The sequence below is a fragment of the Cordyceps javanica genome, chromosome 4, assembly GCF_051103115.1.
Source record: "Cordyceps javanica chromosome 4, complete sequence".
NCBI classification, from domain to species: Eukaryota; Fungi; Ascomycota; class Sordariomycetes; order Hypocreales; family Cordycipitaceae; genus Cordyceps; species Cordyceps javanica.
Genome location: NC_139298.1, coordinates 2,159,619 through 2,177,043, shown reverse-complemented (window position 1 = coordinate 2,177,043; position 17,425 = coordinate 2,159,619). Strand labels below are relative to the sequence as shown.

Below are 17,425 nucleotides of genomic sequence, written 5' to 3'. Positions count from 1 at the left end.
TCCACGACAGTGAGGGGGGGGGGGCAAGCTAAGGACGGGGATTGAGCTGGCAAGTAAGTATCTTGGCAGTATTTACCAGTAGGGAGCTGAGCCAAGTAGAGTTGACGAGTGCCAAGACTAACCAAAAATGACATGTTGACTAAGTAGTCGGTATTGTGAGTGGTGTCCTCAGTATCCGTAGGCATGTATGGATTACAGAAAACCTGTCCGTACTCAGTACAGAGCACGTAGGAATAGCTCGAGATGCATGGTCATCCTGCGTGTCTGAACTGTTTGCCAACCTCAGGCATCAACTAAATGCAGGTACCCAGGACAATCTCGGCAAACGGGCTTGACTGCCGAGTATGGAATACTTACATCAAGACCGCTCCAATTCTTCATCCATGGCATCTGCATGATGCATCTTTCCATATTCTCATCCGCCCCTCCTTTTACTCCTCCATCCACTGCTTGCTGGAACCGTTTCTTTTCCTGATCCGCGGCGACCCTCTTGCTCCTCCGCCCTTCGCATGGCTTCAATCGCCCCTCGACCCTAGCTCCTAGCATGCATAGCGAAATAATAAAGTCGAGCTAAAATCCCTGCTGCCACCCACCACCCTCCCGGCTAGCAAAGTCTTGGTTAGCTTCTTTCTACGACGAGTTCCACAACACCGGGGGGGGGGCTGCTTTTTTTTTTCTCTTTGGTCGCTTGGACGCCGCCGCCTATCGACAGGCCCCATCCGACAATCAGTCCCCAAGACGAGGGCGGGAGGGACAAACCACATCAGACGTCTCGCCCAGAAAAAGCCCTCGTGCCCACGCCGTGGCAGACGTTTCGCCTTTAACAATACCACATGGTGCCCTCCTCGACTCGGTTGTCCTTTTCTTCCCTACAACATATTCCAATCACAGCTTGATTGGTTGCAGCAAAGAGAGAGACAGAGAGACCTTTGCGTCTTGCAAAGACTTTGCCGCCTCAATCAACTTATACCCGCCCCTCTCTTCGCTTCCTGATACTGTACACAGGGGCACCAGCTGGCCAGCAACCCAATTACTCTTCCGAGACATTTGCTTCGCCCCGCATCGATCGTTTTTAAACATTTGTTTTTGATACCCTCTCCCCCATTTCATCTGCTTTGCTCTTTTCTCATCTGATTTCTCCCCCGAACCAAACTGATCATCCGCGCCGACACCATGTCTGCCGTCTCCGACCCCGAAAAGGTCGGCGCCGCCACCGTTCGCGCCAACTCATCCTCCGGCGGCTCGGACAAGACTGATATCGTCGCGCGACCCCAGTCTGTAGGCTCCGACATTGACACAGCTTGGAAATTTCTCCGAAGCGTTGGTCCTGTCGACGAGAACGAGGTCAACAGCGTCAATCTGTCTTCGCTCCGCCGCAAAGTCGATTGGCGCATCGTCCCTCTCATGTTCTGCTGCTACACGCTCCAATTTCTCGACAAGGTCATCTACAACTACGCCGCCGTCATGGGCATGCCCAAAGATCTCAAGTTCACAGGCAACGACTTCTCCAATATCGCCACCTACCTCTTTGTCGGGCTACTCTGCTTCGAGATCCCCAACATTTACTTGCTTCAAGTCATTCCTTGCGCCAAGTGGCTCGGCATCAATGTCACCCTCTGGGGTGTCGCCACCGCCTGCGGTGCTGCTGCCCACAACGCCCAGACTCTGCTCGTCTCTCGCGTTTTCCTTGGAATCTTTGAGGCCACCATTGGTCCCTCTCTGATGCTCATCAGCAGTCAATGGTACACCAAGTCTGAACAAGCTCCGCGCTTCTCCTTCTGGTACCTGGGTCTCGGTCTTGGCCAGATCCTCGGCGGCGCAATCTCCTACGGCTTCCAGCACATCACCACCGGCGCCACTCTCTCTGGATGGCGAACCATGTTTGTGGCCCTCGGCTGCATCACCATTGCCATTGGACTCTGCGTCATCTTCTTTCTGCCCGATACCCCCATGCAGGCCGGCTGGCTCTCCAACGTGGAGAAGCTCGCGCTTCTCAAGCACGTTTCCGTCAACCAAACTGGCATCTCTTCCAAGAAGTTTCGCTTCAAGGAAATTCTCGAAGCTCTTATTGACCCACAGATCTGGCTTTTGCTCTTTGCCGTCGTCTTGCTATCAGTCTCTAGCGGTGTCATCACTACCTACTCTGCTACTCTGATTCGTAACCTCAAGTACACGCCCAAGCAGTCTGCACTTATGAATATGCCATCTGGTGTTGTCAGCATCTTCTTCACTCTCCTAGTCGGCTTCGGGATCCGTCACGGCTCTCACCGCTGGGCTTGGATCATTGTCTGCATCGTTCCGGCTATTATTGGCGGTGCGCTCATGTCGTTCTTGCCTACCACCAACCGCTCTGGCATCCTTGCTGGCATCTACTTGGTCAATGCTGTCGTCGCCCCGTTGGCCGTTTTCTACAACTGGACCGTTGTCAACGTCGCCGGTGCCACAAAGCGCGCTTTCGCCTGCGCTGTCATCGCCGGGTCCTTCTCCCTCGGTAACATCATCGGACCCCAGACTTTCCAAGCTCGCGACGCCCCCGACTTCCGCCCTGCCAAGCTTGCCGTCATGGGCACGCAAGCTGGCTGCGCATTCATCACATTCCTCCTCTTTGTATACTACGCTTGGATGAACCGCCGCCGTGCCGACAAGACCAAGCAGAATGAAGAGGCCTACAAGTCTCCCGAGGTGTGGGCCAACATGACGGACAAGGAGAATCCTCACTTTGTCTATACATACTAAACATGGCATGCTCGCGATTGTGCCGTGCGGTACAACACGTACAATCATCGTCCTCTGAGGAAGGACAAGCCTATCACTCCTTTGGCCTAGAAAATAGCCGATTCACGAGCACTCATTTATGTGTGTCACAGCATATTTCCCTTCTGTATTTATATTCTGTTTTGTGGGGAGTTATTAATCCCGGAGCGATCTAAGAAAGCTCTTTTTCTGCAAATGCGCTCTATAATTTTGTACTGTTCAGGTTGGAAATGACAGACTAGAAGGGTACTCGTGTTTGTGCACGTCGGACAAGTATAGACATATATATCGTACCATATACGTACCTTGCTCTATGATCTCAATTGGACCGTTTCTCGATCAAAATAACAACAGACAAGCAAGCGAGGCTAGAAGAAAGAATTCAACAAAAATCAAAACGCAAAGCCAAAGTCACGCAAAGTAGCCTTTTGTTCGGTTCAACTCGGTTTTCTTGGTTTGAAGCTGTCACATTCATCCTCTTGGCCGTGAGAAACCTTGATCTACTGCTCAACCAAGGTGGTTTACTCCCGTTGGCATCACCGACCGTTTTTTCTTTGGGTCACTTGCTGGCTTCGCTTACCCCGAGCCAACTCATTTTGTTGTATCCGTGTGTCGCCAAAATAAGATGATGACTGCATGAGACTAGCTCGCTCCGGGTGATCACATGGCCAGCAACCATGGTTATGCCAGAATGTGGCGCCAAGCTCACCAACCTCTACATCTTTCCGTGAGGGATGCCGCTTGACGAGTTAGTCACCTTGAATCAGCGAGCGTAAAAGTACCACAGCATGAACATACACATACACGGCAAAGCGTCAAAGTCGTCATGTAAAATGTATTCATGGCAGTAGCCATTCTATCTTGCACTAATGGTGTAAATGAAAAAAAAAACGCCAGAGTTCCCATCCTTTTCCAAACAATTCATAGGAAATGGTTCAACAAAGGAAAAAAATTATAACATCTTCAAGGCCTCATCGAATCTGTTCTGTTGTTCTAGCCGTCACGGCCTATGCAGAGTGGTGCGCGAAAACACACAAAGACACGACTTGCCGCCATTTAGACGGCAGGGCCGGCCTTGATGACCTCGGGGGTGGCCTCGCTCTCGTACTTCTTGAAGTTTTCGTTGAAGAGGCCACCAAGCTTCTTGACCTCGGCCTCGAAGCTGTCGGCACCAGCGGTCCAAGCCTTCTTGGGGTTGAGCATGTCGTCGGGGACGTTGGGGCAGGAGGTGGGGACCTGCAGGTTGAAGACATCGTAGTTCTCGTACTGGACGTTGGCGAGCTCGCCGCTGTGGATGGCGTCGAGGATGGCACGAGTGTACTTGAGGGGGCAACGCTTGCCACCCTGAGAGAAACCGGCACCAACCCAACCAGTGTTGAGCAGCCAGGCGTTGGCGTTGTTGGCCTCAATACGGTCAGCCAACATCTTGGCGTAGCGCATGGGGTGCAGGGCCAGGAAGGGCTGGGCGAAACACGAGGAGAAGGTAGCCTGGGGCTCTGTGACACCATCCTCAGTACCGGCCATCTTGGAGGTGTAGCCAGAAATGAAGTGGAACATGGTCTGGTTGCGGTCGAGCTTGGAGATGGGAGGCAGGACACCGCGAGCATCGCAGGTCAGGAGGATAATGTTGGTGGGCATATTGTTGGATAGGCAAGGGATCTTGGCGTTGGAGATGTACTCGATGGGGTAGGCGCAGCGGGTGTTCTCGGTGAGGGTGTTGTCGTCGTAGTCGACGGCACGAGTGCTAGGATCGAAAACGACGTTCTCGAGGACGGAGCCGTAGCGGATAGCGCCATAGATATCAGGCTCCTTCTCGGCAGAGAGGCCGATGCACTTGGCGTAGCAGCCACCCTCAATATTGAAGACACCGTTGTCACTCCAGCAGTGCTCGTCGTCACCGATCAGGGCACGGTTGGGGTCAGCAGACAGCGTAGTCTTGCCGGTACCAGAGAGGCCGAAGAAGAGGGTAACGTCGCCGCTCTTACCCTCGTTGGCGGAGGAGTGCAGGGTGAGGACGTTGTGCTTGATGGGCATTTCGTAGAAGAGGACGGTGAAGACACCCTTTTTCATTTCGCCTATATTGCATTAGTATCGTTGTCCACATGTTCCAGATGTGAGGCCGTCTTTTTACGGGCAGTGAGATCGCTGGGGTATTTCAATGACTTCTGATAGATATTGTAACAGGGCCCTTTCCCTCCATGCGGACAAAGCGTCCATGCAAGATGAGGACTCGTGAGGAAGAAGTGAAGGGGCAATACTGAGGAAGGACACATCTACAAGTAAGGGAGGAGTTAGGGAGTCTTACCGGCGTACTCAGTACCGAGGATAACCATCTCCTTAGCGGCGAAGTTGATGGCGACCGAGGTGGCAGAGGTCATGCCCTCAGTGTAACGGTTGGCAGGGAAAGTACCAGCGTTGTAGATTGTGTAGTCGGGGTGGAAGCCCTCGAGCTCCTCACGAGGAGGGCGAATCAACATGTTGCGCATGAAGAGCGCATGGTAAGCACGAGCGCAGATGACGCGGACCTTGATGCGGTACTTCTCGTCCCAGCCGGCATAACCGTCAACGACGTAGATGCGGTTGCGGGTGTTGAGGTAGTCGACGGCACGTTCGCGGTTAATCTTCCAGACCTGTACATATTGTAAGCAGCTGGCGGTGGTTGTGATGCAGCGGTAGTGGTAGTGGTAGCAAAAGTAGTGAAAAAAAAAATAAGGCAAGCGCAATCTTGGGTAGTCGAGGCCACTGGCTCACGATTGAGGCAGTCGTACTGCCCGATTCGGGCGACCACGAACTTGAATAATGAGCGCTTGGTCATTGGTCCAGATAGGTGGGTCATGCGAGCGAGTAGCCGGGACAGGTCGGAAGCGCAGCGGCCACGAGGACACGCCGTGCTCCGCTTATACTCGGCTAGTTCGGTTCTGCGGGGCAGTGACGAGAGCGGAACAGCTCGAGACGTCAACCCAGAAAATAAATAGGCAGAGCCGAGGGGTTACTGCAGCTGGACAAGCGCAAAGCAAGGGGGGGAGAATCCAGGCCATCACATGCATTGCATGATGCGGGGTTGCATCATAGCCGGCCCCATGCAGGCCCTGGTTTGAGAGAGTCGAAAAATAGGGCATTGAAGCATTCAACACCGCGACGGACCGGGAACGGCCGCGCACGGGTTAGAAATGCGGCTGCTTGTCCAGTCTCTCGAGGTGCAACAAGGGCGAATGAGCGCAATGCGCCGCAGGTTGCAGCCAACGAGCCCGCGTTGGCTTGCAGCAGTTAGGCTGCATGCACTGCGCCCGCCCTAGTGTGTCGCGTGCCGCGCCAGACAGTAGGCTCGACAGTGGAAGGGAGTGGGAAATGAGGTCCAGAAAATTCAGAGGATAAAAAACCTACCTCAGGAGTCATGGGCTTGTTGACGGGTCCCCACCAGATGTCGTCTTTTGAGGAGTCCTCCTGGACAATTCGCTTGTCAAGGGGAGAGCGACCAGTCTTGGCGCCAGAGTAGGCAGTCAGAGCACCGGAGTCGGTGATGGCGGAGCCAGTCTCATAAACCTTGGGTCACCTGTCAGTATTGCATGCGTAGCACAACGATTGAAACACGATGCGCCGACGCTGCGTCAAGTCGGCAAGCAGCGCCGGCATCGCACTGTTGTGCTACGTACCAGAGCATCTTCGTAGAGAGCGGCAACGGAGGGGTTGTGAATCTGCGCGGGTGGCATGGTCAGCGATTGAAGCTTGCCATGACGGTTAGGCAATCTGTTTCTGTTGGCGACTTACAATAGCGACGTGGTCATAGTCAATGTGAGCAGTTTCGTGGAGCTCCTCCTCAAGGTCGGTGTGCTCGCGGTGAGGCCTGATTTCATGTTAGTGACGACCAACTCATATGCAGGGCGGCCGGGAGAGTGACTAGACATACTGAACACCACCGGGGTGGAGGGAAGTCTTGTTAACACTGTTGGAAATCACTGGACGGGCTTTGTTAGCGGCTGGTAGGAGGCAAGAGGCACACACAGGGCACACAGTCGATGTGTAAGTGCCGATGAGAAGGTGAGAAGAGACGACATACTCCTGCGCAAATCCGGACGGCGAGCTTGAAGAACAGATCTAGGGCCTTTGACTGTAGGATCAGGATAAGGAGAAGCTGCTCTGAGAACGGGGTCCATGGCTATTAAAGTACTTTCGGGAACGGGCCTCCACAAGGCTTTTTTTTTTCTCTCTGGCAGTTTCTCTTGTCGTGACGGAAGACTTGCTTGGATCTTCAGCTGCCTGGAACGCTTCTCGAGCCGGGGCAACACAGCGGGGGGTGGGGAGTGGATAATGGAAGAGAAGTGATTGGGGCCACAGGTGCAAGGGTGGGAAGGGGGGCGTGTGCAGCAAGAAAATGCGTAGCGATCAGGTTGAAACGGTACGGAGCAGGTACAGGTACGTGGATGTGTACGTGTGTGAGTCGTCGAGGGGAGAGGGAGAGAGAGAGAGAGAGAGGGAGGGAGGCAGGGAGGGGGGGGGAGAAGAGGTGGTTCCGGGACGTATTCGAGGACGACGAGGAACGAAGTCGAAAGAGCTCCACAGAGTGGAATCGGCCGGGAGATTTGGCTGGGGGATGACCGGCCTGATGTGAAGGGGGCGTGTGTGTGTGTGTTTGTGTGCGTGTATGCGTGTTGCGGCTATGGCTTGAGTAGCTAGTGCCACTCGAAGGTTTGTATTGCGTAAAAGGGCGAGGGCGTGTGCTTGATTTTAAAAAAAAAAAGAAGCCGGCAAGGGTGTGGAAGAAACCGGGACAAAGATGGGCAAAGGGGCAATTGGTGCTTGTTTTAAGAAGAGGAAAAAAACGAAGCAGCCTGCAGCGTCTGACAAACGTCCTTTTTAGAGAATTTCAAGTTTGCAGCGTAGACGGAAACGTGCTGGGAATCCAACAGTGTCCAAACCAGCAATGAAATAAAATTGCGAGGCGGTTAAAAGAGTCGCTGAAAGCAGCAACGTGATGCTTTTTGCGGCGAAACGCGGGCGGTCCAAAAGTCGTGTAAAAGGCCCAACTCGCTTTTCTTTTAGTGGAATGGGGCAAAAATTAAAAAAAAAAATGGAGTGGCTTGCTTGGATCCTCTCGGCGGTGGCGGGCACCAAAGGGAAAAATAATGATAATAATAAAATAGTCCCAGTGGGCAGAAGAAGAACGGGTGATGGACAGGGCTGTGCGACCAAAGAACTCGCCGGGGCACGATATTATTCCGGAACGGAGAGCAACCAGACGGTACCTCTCCAAGTGTAGTTGTGCTGAGGCTCGTTGATGAGTTTGAGTATTCGAATATAGTTTTTGTTGATGATTTCCTTCCTTCTTTCTTTTTATTTATTTATTTTTTTGCTTCCGTATCTGACAAAGGACACGAGGCGGTCGGCGTGTCGTTAGAAAAGAACAAGGATGCGCAGGTCGTTGCAGCGCAGACAGGCAGTGTCGAGCTGGCGTGGCGTTTGGCAGCTGGTTTTTTTATTGGGCAGTAACAACCAAATACGGCAGTAACGCAGTAACACCAGGACGTCGGCTGATGGACCAGATGGCAAAAAGTGTTCTGAGTATAGTATAGTTGCTCTGGCGGGAGGACCAAGTCGAGGTTGTCTCGATCGATCGCTGCAGTGGCTGGTGGTGGTGGTGGTAGAGGTGGTGGGATGGGATAAAGCGGGTAGCGAGCTGCCACAGCTAGTGATAGTACGGCAACTTATAGGCTGTGGGATTCGCAAAGCCTCGATGTAGTTGGTACGAGAGATCAATACCACTGCGAGGTAGTGGCGGCAATGGATAGACTGCCGTTCAAGGACAAGTAAAAGAAATGGCGGGTTGGAAATGAGTTTGATGGTTGGCAGTGTGCTTTGAATCAAAGTCGAAAAGAATCCGAGTTGTACAGATTAACATCTCTTCTTATTTATAGACCTAGACAAGACGATCAGACGATTCTGTATTGTCTGCATGGCAGCGTCGAGACGACCTGTCCCGGGATTCTACGAGACATGTAGTAAGCCAGCTCGAGGGCGGCGACGGCCTTGGTCCCGGTAGGCCGGAAAGAGGCGATCTGGAAGCCATTGCCAGTCTCCTTTTCCCCAACAAAACAGGTTGAACCCCCGGGGGCATGCTAGCGTATTCTAGGCTGACCGTTGTCCCGGGCCTACGGACTCGGAGTGAGGGGGCAAAAATGTCGGCGTCATGAGGCCATCATTGTGCTGGCGAAACGCTGGACGACAGTGCTAGCGCTGGTTGTGAACCAAGCAAGTATGGTATCAGTAAAGGCCCATGGGCATTGCAACGGGCAACAAGAGCAGGTGAGATGGCACATCTCATTGTTCATCGGAGGCCCCCATCCCGGCCCGGACGCGGGGAAATGGCAACTAGACGGAAACCAGCAACACCACTACACTTGATCTAGAAGCGGACGGATCCGGTTGTTCTATGAATATCACACTGAGGATGGGACAAGGGTTTTCTTTTTTCTTTTTCTCTTTTTTTTTTCCAATTGAATGGAAGCAACCCTTGCCCAGCAGTTACACCGTCACGACGGGCCACGAGGTGTTCCTATTGCCGCCGCACCATGCGCTGCAAGTACAGCTTGGTGCCCTGTGCCAAGCGTGGGCTTCACTAGTGTGTGCAACGTCAAAACCGACATGCCTCGAATGATGAAGCGAGCCAAAAAAAAAAAAAAAAAAGGGAGTCACAGTTCGACTCCGAATCGGAGACCGGTCGAACAAGCGAGGCTTGGGCAATTTGACGGGAGAGGAGGGTGTATACGGAGAAAAGTAAAAAAAGGCAAAAGGACAAAGGAAATCAACAAGAACCAACATCTGTAATACGGCAAACGCCATTAGTTTCAGATAATCCCCGTCAAATCATCACGAGGGGGGCAAAAAAAAAGTGCATGGGCGAAAAGGTTGACGACGAAAACCATTTCATGCCCAGACCCGGGTCTGGAATTGCTCTTTTCGTCAGATGACGGCGCCGACCCGAGCTTGGGGAGGGGGGCGTTTCCGGGGAGCGGGCGGTCCCACCGAGCGACGGCAAGCATAGTGGCACAGCATGGCAACAAGACGAGACACTGGCAATAAAATGAAGAAGAAGAAAAGTGGCAGAAAATGATACATGAAGAAAAAGAGTAGGAGATTGCAGGCCAGCTGGCATGCAAGTCCCTGCCATTGGTTGGTCAGAATTTCCCCGGAAATCCTTGCTGCCCATGTGGCGATACCGCGGTTTGCAGCTATTATTGCAGTAGACTGCTAATAGCTAAATCATGACCGGCAAACTACCAGTAATAATAAAGTACCGGTAGGGTACATCCAGTACTCCGTACATGGAGCGCCCAATTTCGACCCGATGGGCGCAAATATACGCTACCCACGGCAAGGTACGTACGGGAAGGAGAATGATCAAATGAGCATGGCCGAGGACTGGGAAAAAAAAAAAAAAAAAAAAAAAAAAAGAGGTGCAACGTGTTACGTGCATGTGTACATCGAAATGATGAAAATTATACATCAACTACTATGCCAAAAAAGGGTGTAGAGCAGAAAGGACATGCATGCATATACGCATCTAGTATCTGTAGGTACGTATATTCAACGTTGCGCCACCACCACGACACTGGAGAAGAAGAAGAAGAGGAAGAAGCAGAAGAGCATTGCCAAATCTAGCAAAAAAAAAAAGGAAAAGGAAAGAAAATGGTACCGCACAACTCGACTTGTAAAAAAAAAATCAAAAAAAAAAAAATCAACCGACCACCTGACTGTCCACACTGAAAAAAGTAAAAAAGAAGAAAAAAGACGTCCGACTGGGGGAGCGGGGGGCCAAACCGGCCGGTGCCCAAGTGGCGCTTGCTCCGCTCATAAGGGGAGGCCGTCGTGGGGTCTAAGCCACCGCTGAAGCTGGTGGTGGTGGTTGCTTTCTATTCTCGGAGCCTCGTACAATTTTTTTTTTTAATTCGTGATTGTACCTGTACGAGTGACACAAGATACGATGCGAATTGTGGTTTATGCTCTTCTTTTTTTCTTCCCTTTGTTGTCCATGCCTATAGGTAGAAGAAGTACAAACTTGACCTGGCATTGCAAGAGTCTTGAAAAACGAGAATTTTGCGGGCGGTTTTGCCATAGTTGCTACGGGTACGTACCTAAATAGATGGACAGAACAGGGGAGGAGTGCCGACAGCTTGGGCCAAAAACTTTCAACAGGCATGGTATAATGGGTAAAAGATGACAACAAAACAACATGGACATTGATACAACCATATACATGGCCATACATCAGCAATACATGGCCACACATCAGCACCCGTTGAGCTGTCCCAGCTGGGGCTGGCTGTCGCATGCATGCTGTACCTGCCAGGCCGCCTGCCTTTGCCTTTGGGTCCCCCCCCCCCCCCCCCTTCTCTCCGCCCTGTGGGCCACTAGAAAATGTCCACTGGCGCTCCCCGCAAAAGCCAAGAAACCCGGCCCCGCCTGTACACGCCCCCTGGTCTGTCCACACACACAGCCAGACAGCCAGACAGCGCTGCGGCTCAATTGATCGCCACCGTTCCGACTTTTTACGAAGGGAAACTAGAGAAGGTATGGCCGCCGCCGCCGCCTCCTAACCTTTTTTTTTTTTTAAATGAAATTGATTAAACTCCTGGGACAATTGATAGTCTGTGTATGTGGCGTCGGTGGGATTGACGGCTACTGCAAGGCCAAGATTTACAACAAAAGAGAGAAGAAGAAGAAAAAACCACGTTGGCCACGGCGTAACTGCGGCTTGCGCCGGCTCAGCCTTGGTAACCTTTTTTTCCCTCTTCTTGTTCCTTCTTGGTCTTACTGTGCCAGCCTGTTTTTGGCTGTCGACTGTGCCCACGTACTGTGTCTCTGCTGCAAGGGCGCTCATACTCTTTACCCCCCCCCCCCCCCCCCCCCTCTCACCCCGCGAGTGAGACAAGGGGATCGTTATGTAGACTGGCGGAAAGAAACAAAAAGGTCTCGGCTCGTCTATGCCGGACAGTCACTGGGTAAGAAAGGGAAAAAGAATATTGTGCAAAAAAAGGATAATAATAATAATAATAATATATATATACTGAGTATATATACAATGATACTATCAGTACATGGCTCACGGAACAAGTCCGGCTGTAAAAGAGAACAGGGGCGGTGGGCGAACCTGCTGCCACTCGCGCGCGTCTGTTGCTCAATTCAGCCCCATCCTTCCACTCAGGAGGCTCCGACTTTGCCCGCGGGCGTGCAGCACTTGAATCAATGTGCATATAATAAATCTAAAAGTCACCGCCTATCATAAGCGAGAATATTGAAATTGAGCAGCAAAACGGGGGTTTCTGATACAAGAAAGAAGAAAAACATTGAAACCCTGGGGAGCAGGTATTGAAAGAGAGTGGAGGGGTCTGGTATTTTCCTTTAACCGGGCTTTGCCACGTACTCGGTAGTATTCAGCATTCGACATTCAGCTATCAGCATTCAGCATTCAGCATTCAGCCAAGGCCAAAGCCAAAGCCCGTTGTTTTCATTCTCAATGCAGGCATATCCAAGCTTGGCTCTATTTTTTTTTTTCGACATGTGCCAACCAAAGCGCGGCTTGTATCGTTTTTCATTGGCTGGTCCATTATGATTCATTCATACATTTTCAATCCCAATAATATATATATATACACAATTGCCATACAAGCAGCTGGCTGAACAGTGTCCTGCCCTTAAGGGTAAAAATGCCAAGACGTTCAAGTTCCCAGCTCCGTCGCACCCAAAAACAACGACAGTCACATATCCTCACACTCACACTCACATTCGCATTCACACAACATCCCACCCGTTGCCCTCCCCCCGCCAATAACGCGATACCACACCGGCCACCCCTTGTGCGTTGTTCAAATTTTCTATTTGCGCGATACCTGACCATCTTTCCCTCTCAAGGCTACTTATGTTACTTTTGGTTGCAACAAACAACAAACGTAGACCTCCCTCCTCAACCACTTACACGGGCTGCCGTAACCCCCTCCAATAACTGGTTCACACAACATCCAAGACTGCTTTCTGTTTTTTTTCCCTTGTTCGCCCGTTCCCTCATTTTTTTTTTCATTGGGTTTTATCCGGTTCTTTTCCCTCATCGGTAAAACTATTTCGCAAGTCTCTCGGGCAGCTACTACAAATAGCCCGCCACTTTTTCTTTGGCATGCACACCTACCCAACCGCAACCTACCCTGCGTCTCGCTTGAATACGGCAAGGCAGGAAGGCAGGGAGAAGTTGTCCATGATCAATTTGTTTGTGTTTTCATCTCAGTGCCCAACCTTTCTCTCTCTCACTCTCTCACTCTCTCTGTGCCCCTTTCACCAACATCAGCAATGCCCTTTGATCAAAGGAACCCGAGGCAACTCCCGTGGCGCTCATCTTGAATGCAACTACCATAAAAGGAAATAACTTGCCAGCAAAGTTGCCTTGTGACTGAGGCTGCCATCATCCCCAGCTTTTTTTTTTCGTGTCAACCCGGCTCCTCCATCTCCTCCTCCCCTCCCCTCACTACTTATCTCTCCATCAGCCCCAGAACACCAACACCAACAAGCCGCCCCTTATCTACACACTTAATCTCTCTTCCACACCACATCTTGCACCCGTATCGACGCCAGGCCTCCAGGCATACATACACAATCTATCTACAAAGCGCATGCCTACATGTACCCATCCACCGTTATCTCGCCGACAGCTACACCCGACACCGTTTCTAACCATCCACCCTGCTGCCACCGTTCCGTTATCTGTCTCGTCTCTGTTCCGTTTCATCGACATGCTCCTCGTTATCGCCCAGCTCTGTACGGAGTACCGACGATCCCAACTCGTCCCGTCCACACAAGCACACATAATAGTACACGCACACACACCCCTCCCTCCCCTCCCCTCACAAGCTGCCTAACAAGATCGTTCCTCTCCGTCCCGATCCGAGCCTACCATGTGGCAGTGGCGTGCTGCCTTCAGGCTCACCTGTACTGTACATACCAGTATCTGTAATCGTACATGACATGTAGGCTCGCTCTGCTGGACATCCCTATCTGCTCCTATCTGCCAAAAACATTTCCTTATCTGTTTCTCGCACATACCGCTCTGTTGCACTGCCCGGATCGGCCATCCATATCTTCCTTGCCGACACTGCCGCTCCGACCACTTGCACATGCCAGAACCTACTTTAAAGAACCACCAACAACTGCGTCAACCTTTCCTATCCCTCCCGGTTGACCGCGCCGCGTTGCATCGCAGCACTCCCAATGGCGCTTTCACCACCACAAATCACACCCCCCCTTTTGCCAAAGCGCGGGATTGCCACCAGTTACTCCCCAGTACATTTGAGCCAAAACCCACCCAAAACTTTTGGCCAAGTGGGATAAGTAGAATTGGAGTTCTGGCAGAGCCTCTTTTACGGATTAGTCGGCGCATGACACACTCCCCCCAGTCCCACCGTCCCCCACTCCGTTCTGGGTCTTCTTGCAAAGCGCTGCTGGCTGGTTCACCGTCTCGGTTCACGGCAGCAGCAGAAGCTTCTCCCACCGCCGCTCGATTCTTTGCCTGCCTCCGGTTCATTTTCGTCCTCGCTGCACTTTCCATGCTCTCGAGTCGCCCATTACGTTTTTAATGGTCGTGTACATCTCACCCGCATCCTCCCGAACCGTGACGGCGGGAACGCGCACCCCTCCCTCCCTTGTCTTGTTTATTCCCATCTTCACTATCCTAGTCTGTGGCCTTGGCCATTGTAGTTTCGGGTCCGTCATGCACGTTTGATGTGATTTTCGTCGCCGTTATTTCGTCATTGAAGTCATCGTGAGCCCGGCCCCACCCACTTCTGTCCCATCTTGTACCGAATACCACATTGCCGTACCGCTCGAGACAGACTTTTTTTTTTCCTCTTCTCTTCCCCCCCCCCTTCTCTTTTAACCCTACAGAAAAGCACGCACTGGCCATCATTGTGGGTTCCACAAGCCTGTTTAACCCGAGCTTCGGTATACATGTTTGTCCTGGTCTGGCATTCTTCCGCATTCCGCAACCCGGCTCCGGCCACTTGCTCCGCTTCCGACCTCACCCCTCCGGCTTGATGCTTCGACGGAGACGCTCCCTGCTACACACCGCTTCACTCGTCCGGCATGGAATTTCGGCTAATCGTCATTGCATCATCTATTTTGAAAAAAATCTTGACTACCAGCCACCTATGAAGCTCCTGAATCGTCCATCTCGCTGAGCCTGGCAGCGTCATTCCCCAACGCGATGCTGAATGCCTCTCTTTTGGGTCCCTCCTCCTTCTTGTGTAGCCGTCCTATTCGTGCCCCATATATTCATGCAGATTGGCCGTTTCTACAATGCGTTTACTCATCAAGGATCAGCTTCGTAATCTTGCCAATGGCAATGGTTTGTCCCTGCATACACACACACACACACAAGTTAGCATTTTCGTACGTCCTACAGCGTATCGCACTTGTAATTACTGACCTGGTCACGGAGTGTGAAACGACCCATCTGGGCATAGTCCTCAAATCTCTCAACGCAGACAGCACCAGCACCACCAATAACCTGCATACGAGCAATGATGCTGTCGCCCTTCTTTGCGTGTGTAGGAGGTAACTTGCTCTTGCGGTTTGTCCCCTTCTGTAGCTTGTGCAATAGCGCTGAAAACGTGACTTCCTCAATGGCCGAGTGCACGTGCAGAACGCAGTTGAAACCAGATGTCAAGATGCTTTTGAGATCCAGGATTCTGATTTGCGCCTCAAACTCAGAGACGCAGTGCACAAGGCGCTTTGGCGAGCACAACACAAAGCCGGGGAGAATTTCTTCCTCTTCAATACCCTTGAGACGCAGGCGAACTTGGTCACCGCACTGCAGCACAGGAACTTCCTCTTCCTGCTCCCCGAAGAGTGCTGATAGTTCGACATTCTGCTTGCGAGGCATCATCACGAGGTTCATGCCCTTCTTGATAACACCGGCCTCGATCTTGCCGTCAATCATGGTTCCCAGATCCTTGTACTTGGCATTGACGGGCATCATAAAAGGGGCGTTGATTTTACGCTCCAGGGCAGTCATGCTGTCGAGGTACTCGAGCAGCGACGGTCCATCATACCAGGGAGCTTTGCCTTTGGGTAGACGGTCCTTGATGTTTTGGCTAGTCTGAGCAGCCACGGGCATAAAGAAGACATCATTCTTCAGGTTGTAGCCTGTTCCCTTAAGAAACTGGGCCAGCTTCGTTGTGCATTCCAGATAGCGTTCATGTGACCACTCGACAGTAGGGTCATCCATCTTGTTGATAACGACAATGAGCTTATTGACACCCTGCGTTTTGGCCAACATAGCGTGCTCGCGGGTCTGGCCGCCACGCTCGAAACCAGTTTCGTATTCACCCTTTCTGGCCGAAATGACCAGAATACCGACATCAGCCTGAGAAGCACCACCAATCATGTTGGGTACATAAGTCTTGTGGCCAGGGGCGTCGAGAATACTGTATCTGCGCTTCTCTGTCTCGAAGAAGCCGCGACCAACTTCGACAGTCTTGCCCTTCGAACGCTCTTCCTTGGTCAAATCCATGACCCATGACAGATACCAGGTTTCGCGACCAAGATCCTTGGCCTCCTTCTTGTACTTATCCATGGTTCGCTCGTCAACCATGCCCGTGGCGTAGAGAATTGAACCACCGAGAGTAGATTTACCAGCATCAACGTGTCCAATGAAAATGACGTTAACGTGCTCCTTGCCATAAATTTCCTTGAGCGTATCATCGTCAACATCGGCAGCCTGTTCCTTCGCAACGGCGTCCGCATCGCGCTGAGTCTTCTTCTCACCCCCAGATGGGCTAGAGCGACCAGACGAAGGAGTGGGCGAGGTCCGCCCGCTGGAGGTGGTAGTCTTTTCGCCAGTCTTTTCGATGGCCTTGGCAGCCGTTGTCTTTTGTCCGGCTTCGGGTTTGTCGGTAGGCTCTGGCTTAGCATCTGCCTTCGTCTCTGTCTTTTCGGCGGGCGAGCCACCGATAGAGAGCACCTTGGCGACTTTGGGTTTCGCGGCAGAATCACCGCCGATGCTGAGAACCTTGGGAGCTCCCTGCTTGGTGACAACAGGTTTGCTGGCGCTAGATGCCGTGGGGGCTCCTTGGGCAGCAGGAGCTTTGGAGGCTTGAGGCTTGGGCTGCTGCGCCTGCTGCTGACCGTATTGGGGGTATCCTGTATCGCGAGTGAGTCACAGAAAGGCTCGGACTTTGCATAACAAAACGAACCTTGTCCTTGGTTATATCCTTGGCTAAAGTTGCCGCCATAACCTTGCTGGTTATACTGGTTGAATTGCTGTCCTCCTTGGCCCTGGCCGTACTGTGGATAGTATCCTTGCTGATAGTACTGCTGCTGCTGGTATTGCTGATTGTATCCTCCACCATATTGCTGTCCGGGAGTAAAAGACTGAGCGCCTGGTTGGAAAGACGTGGCTCCCGGCTGGAAAGAAGCAATGCCGGGGCGGAATCCACCCTGCTGTTGCTGGTTGGGCGCATTCATGTTGAGCTGCTGCTGGGCCTGACGCGAGAGGTTCTCGTCCTGAGCCGACGGGTCATCTTCCCAAGAGTTGAGGTTCGACATGTTTGCGTCGAAGCTGCGAAAGAGCGATCCGTATATGTGATTGAGACGTGTAATGGGGAGAAAAATTGACAAGCACCGCTCAATATTG

At 52.0% G+C, this 17,425-nt stretch overlaps 3 protein-coding genes across 3 annotated transcripts; 1 reads left to right on the top strand and 2 right to left on the bottom strand.

The window, feature by feature from the left end:
* Window positions 1-1,173: 1,173 nt before the first annotated feature.
* V2A60_006551 (uncharacterized protein) lies at window positions 1,174-2,736 on the top strand (the record flags this gene model as incomplete). The annotated part of the gene is made up of 1 exon (XM_083257845.1): window positions 1,174-2,736. One exon carries the CDS (start codon window positions 1,174-1,176, stop codon window positions 2,734-2,736), a length of 1,563 nt encoding a protein of 520 aa, XP_083113971.1.
* Window positions 2,737-3,810: 1,074 nt separating this feature from the next.
* Window positions 3,811-6,908, bottom strand: V2A60_006550 (phosphoenolpyruvate carboxykinase PCK1; the record flags this gene model as incomplete). Its single annotated transcript, XM_083257844.1, has 7 exons — window positions 3,811-4,829; window positions 5,060-5,384; window positions 6,139-6,297; window positions 6,408-6,449; window positions 6,523-6,598; window positions 6,662-6,710; window positions 6,812-6,908. The coding sequence occupies 7 exons, from the start codon at window positions 6,906-6,908 to the stop codon at window positions 3,811-3,813; spliced, it is 1,767 nt and encodes a 588-aa protein (XP_083113970.1).
* Window positions 6,909-15,187: 8,279 nt separating this feature from the next.
* Window positions 15,188-17,337, bottom strand: V2A60_006549 (translation termination factor GTPase eRF3; the record flags this gene model as incomplete). Its single annotated transcript, XM_083257843.1, has 2 exons — window positions 15,188-16,932; window positions 16,986-17,337. 2 exons carry the CDS (start codon window positions 17,335-17,337, stop codon window positions 15,188-15,190), a joined length of 2,097 nt encoding a protein of 698 aa, XP_083113969.1.
* Window positions 17,338-17,425: the final 88 nt, after the last annotated feature.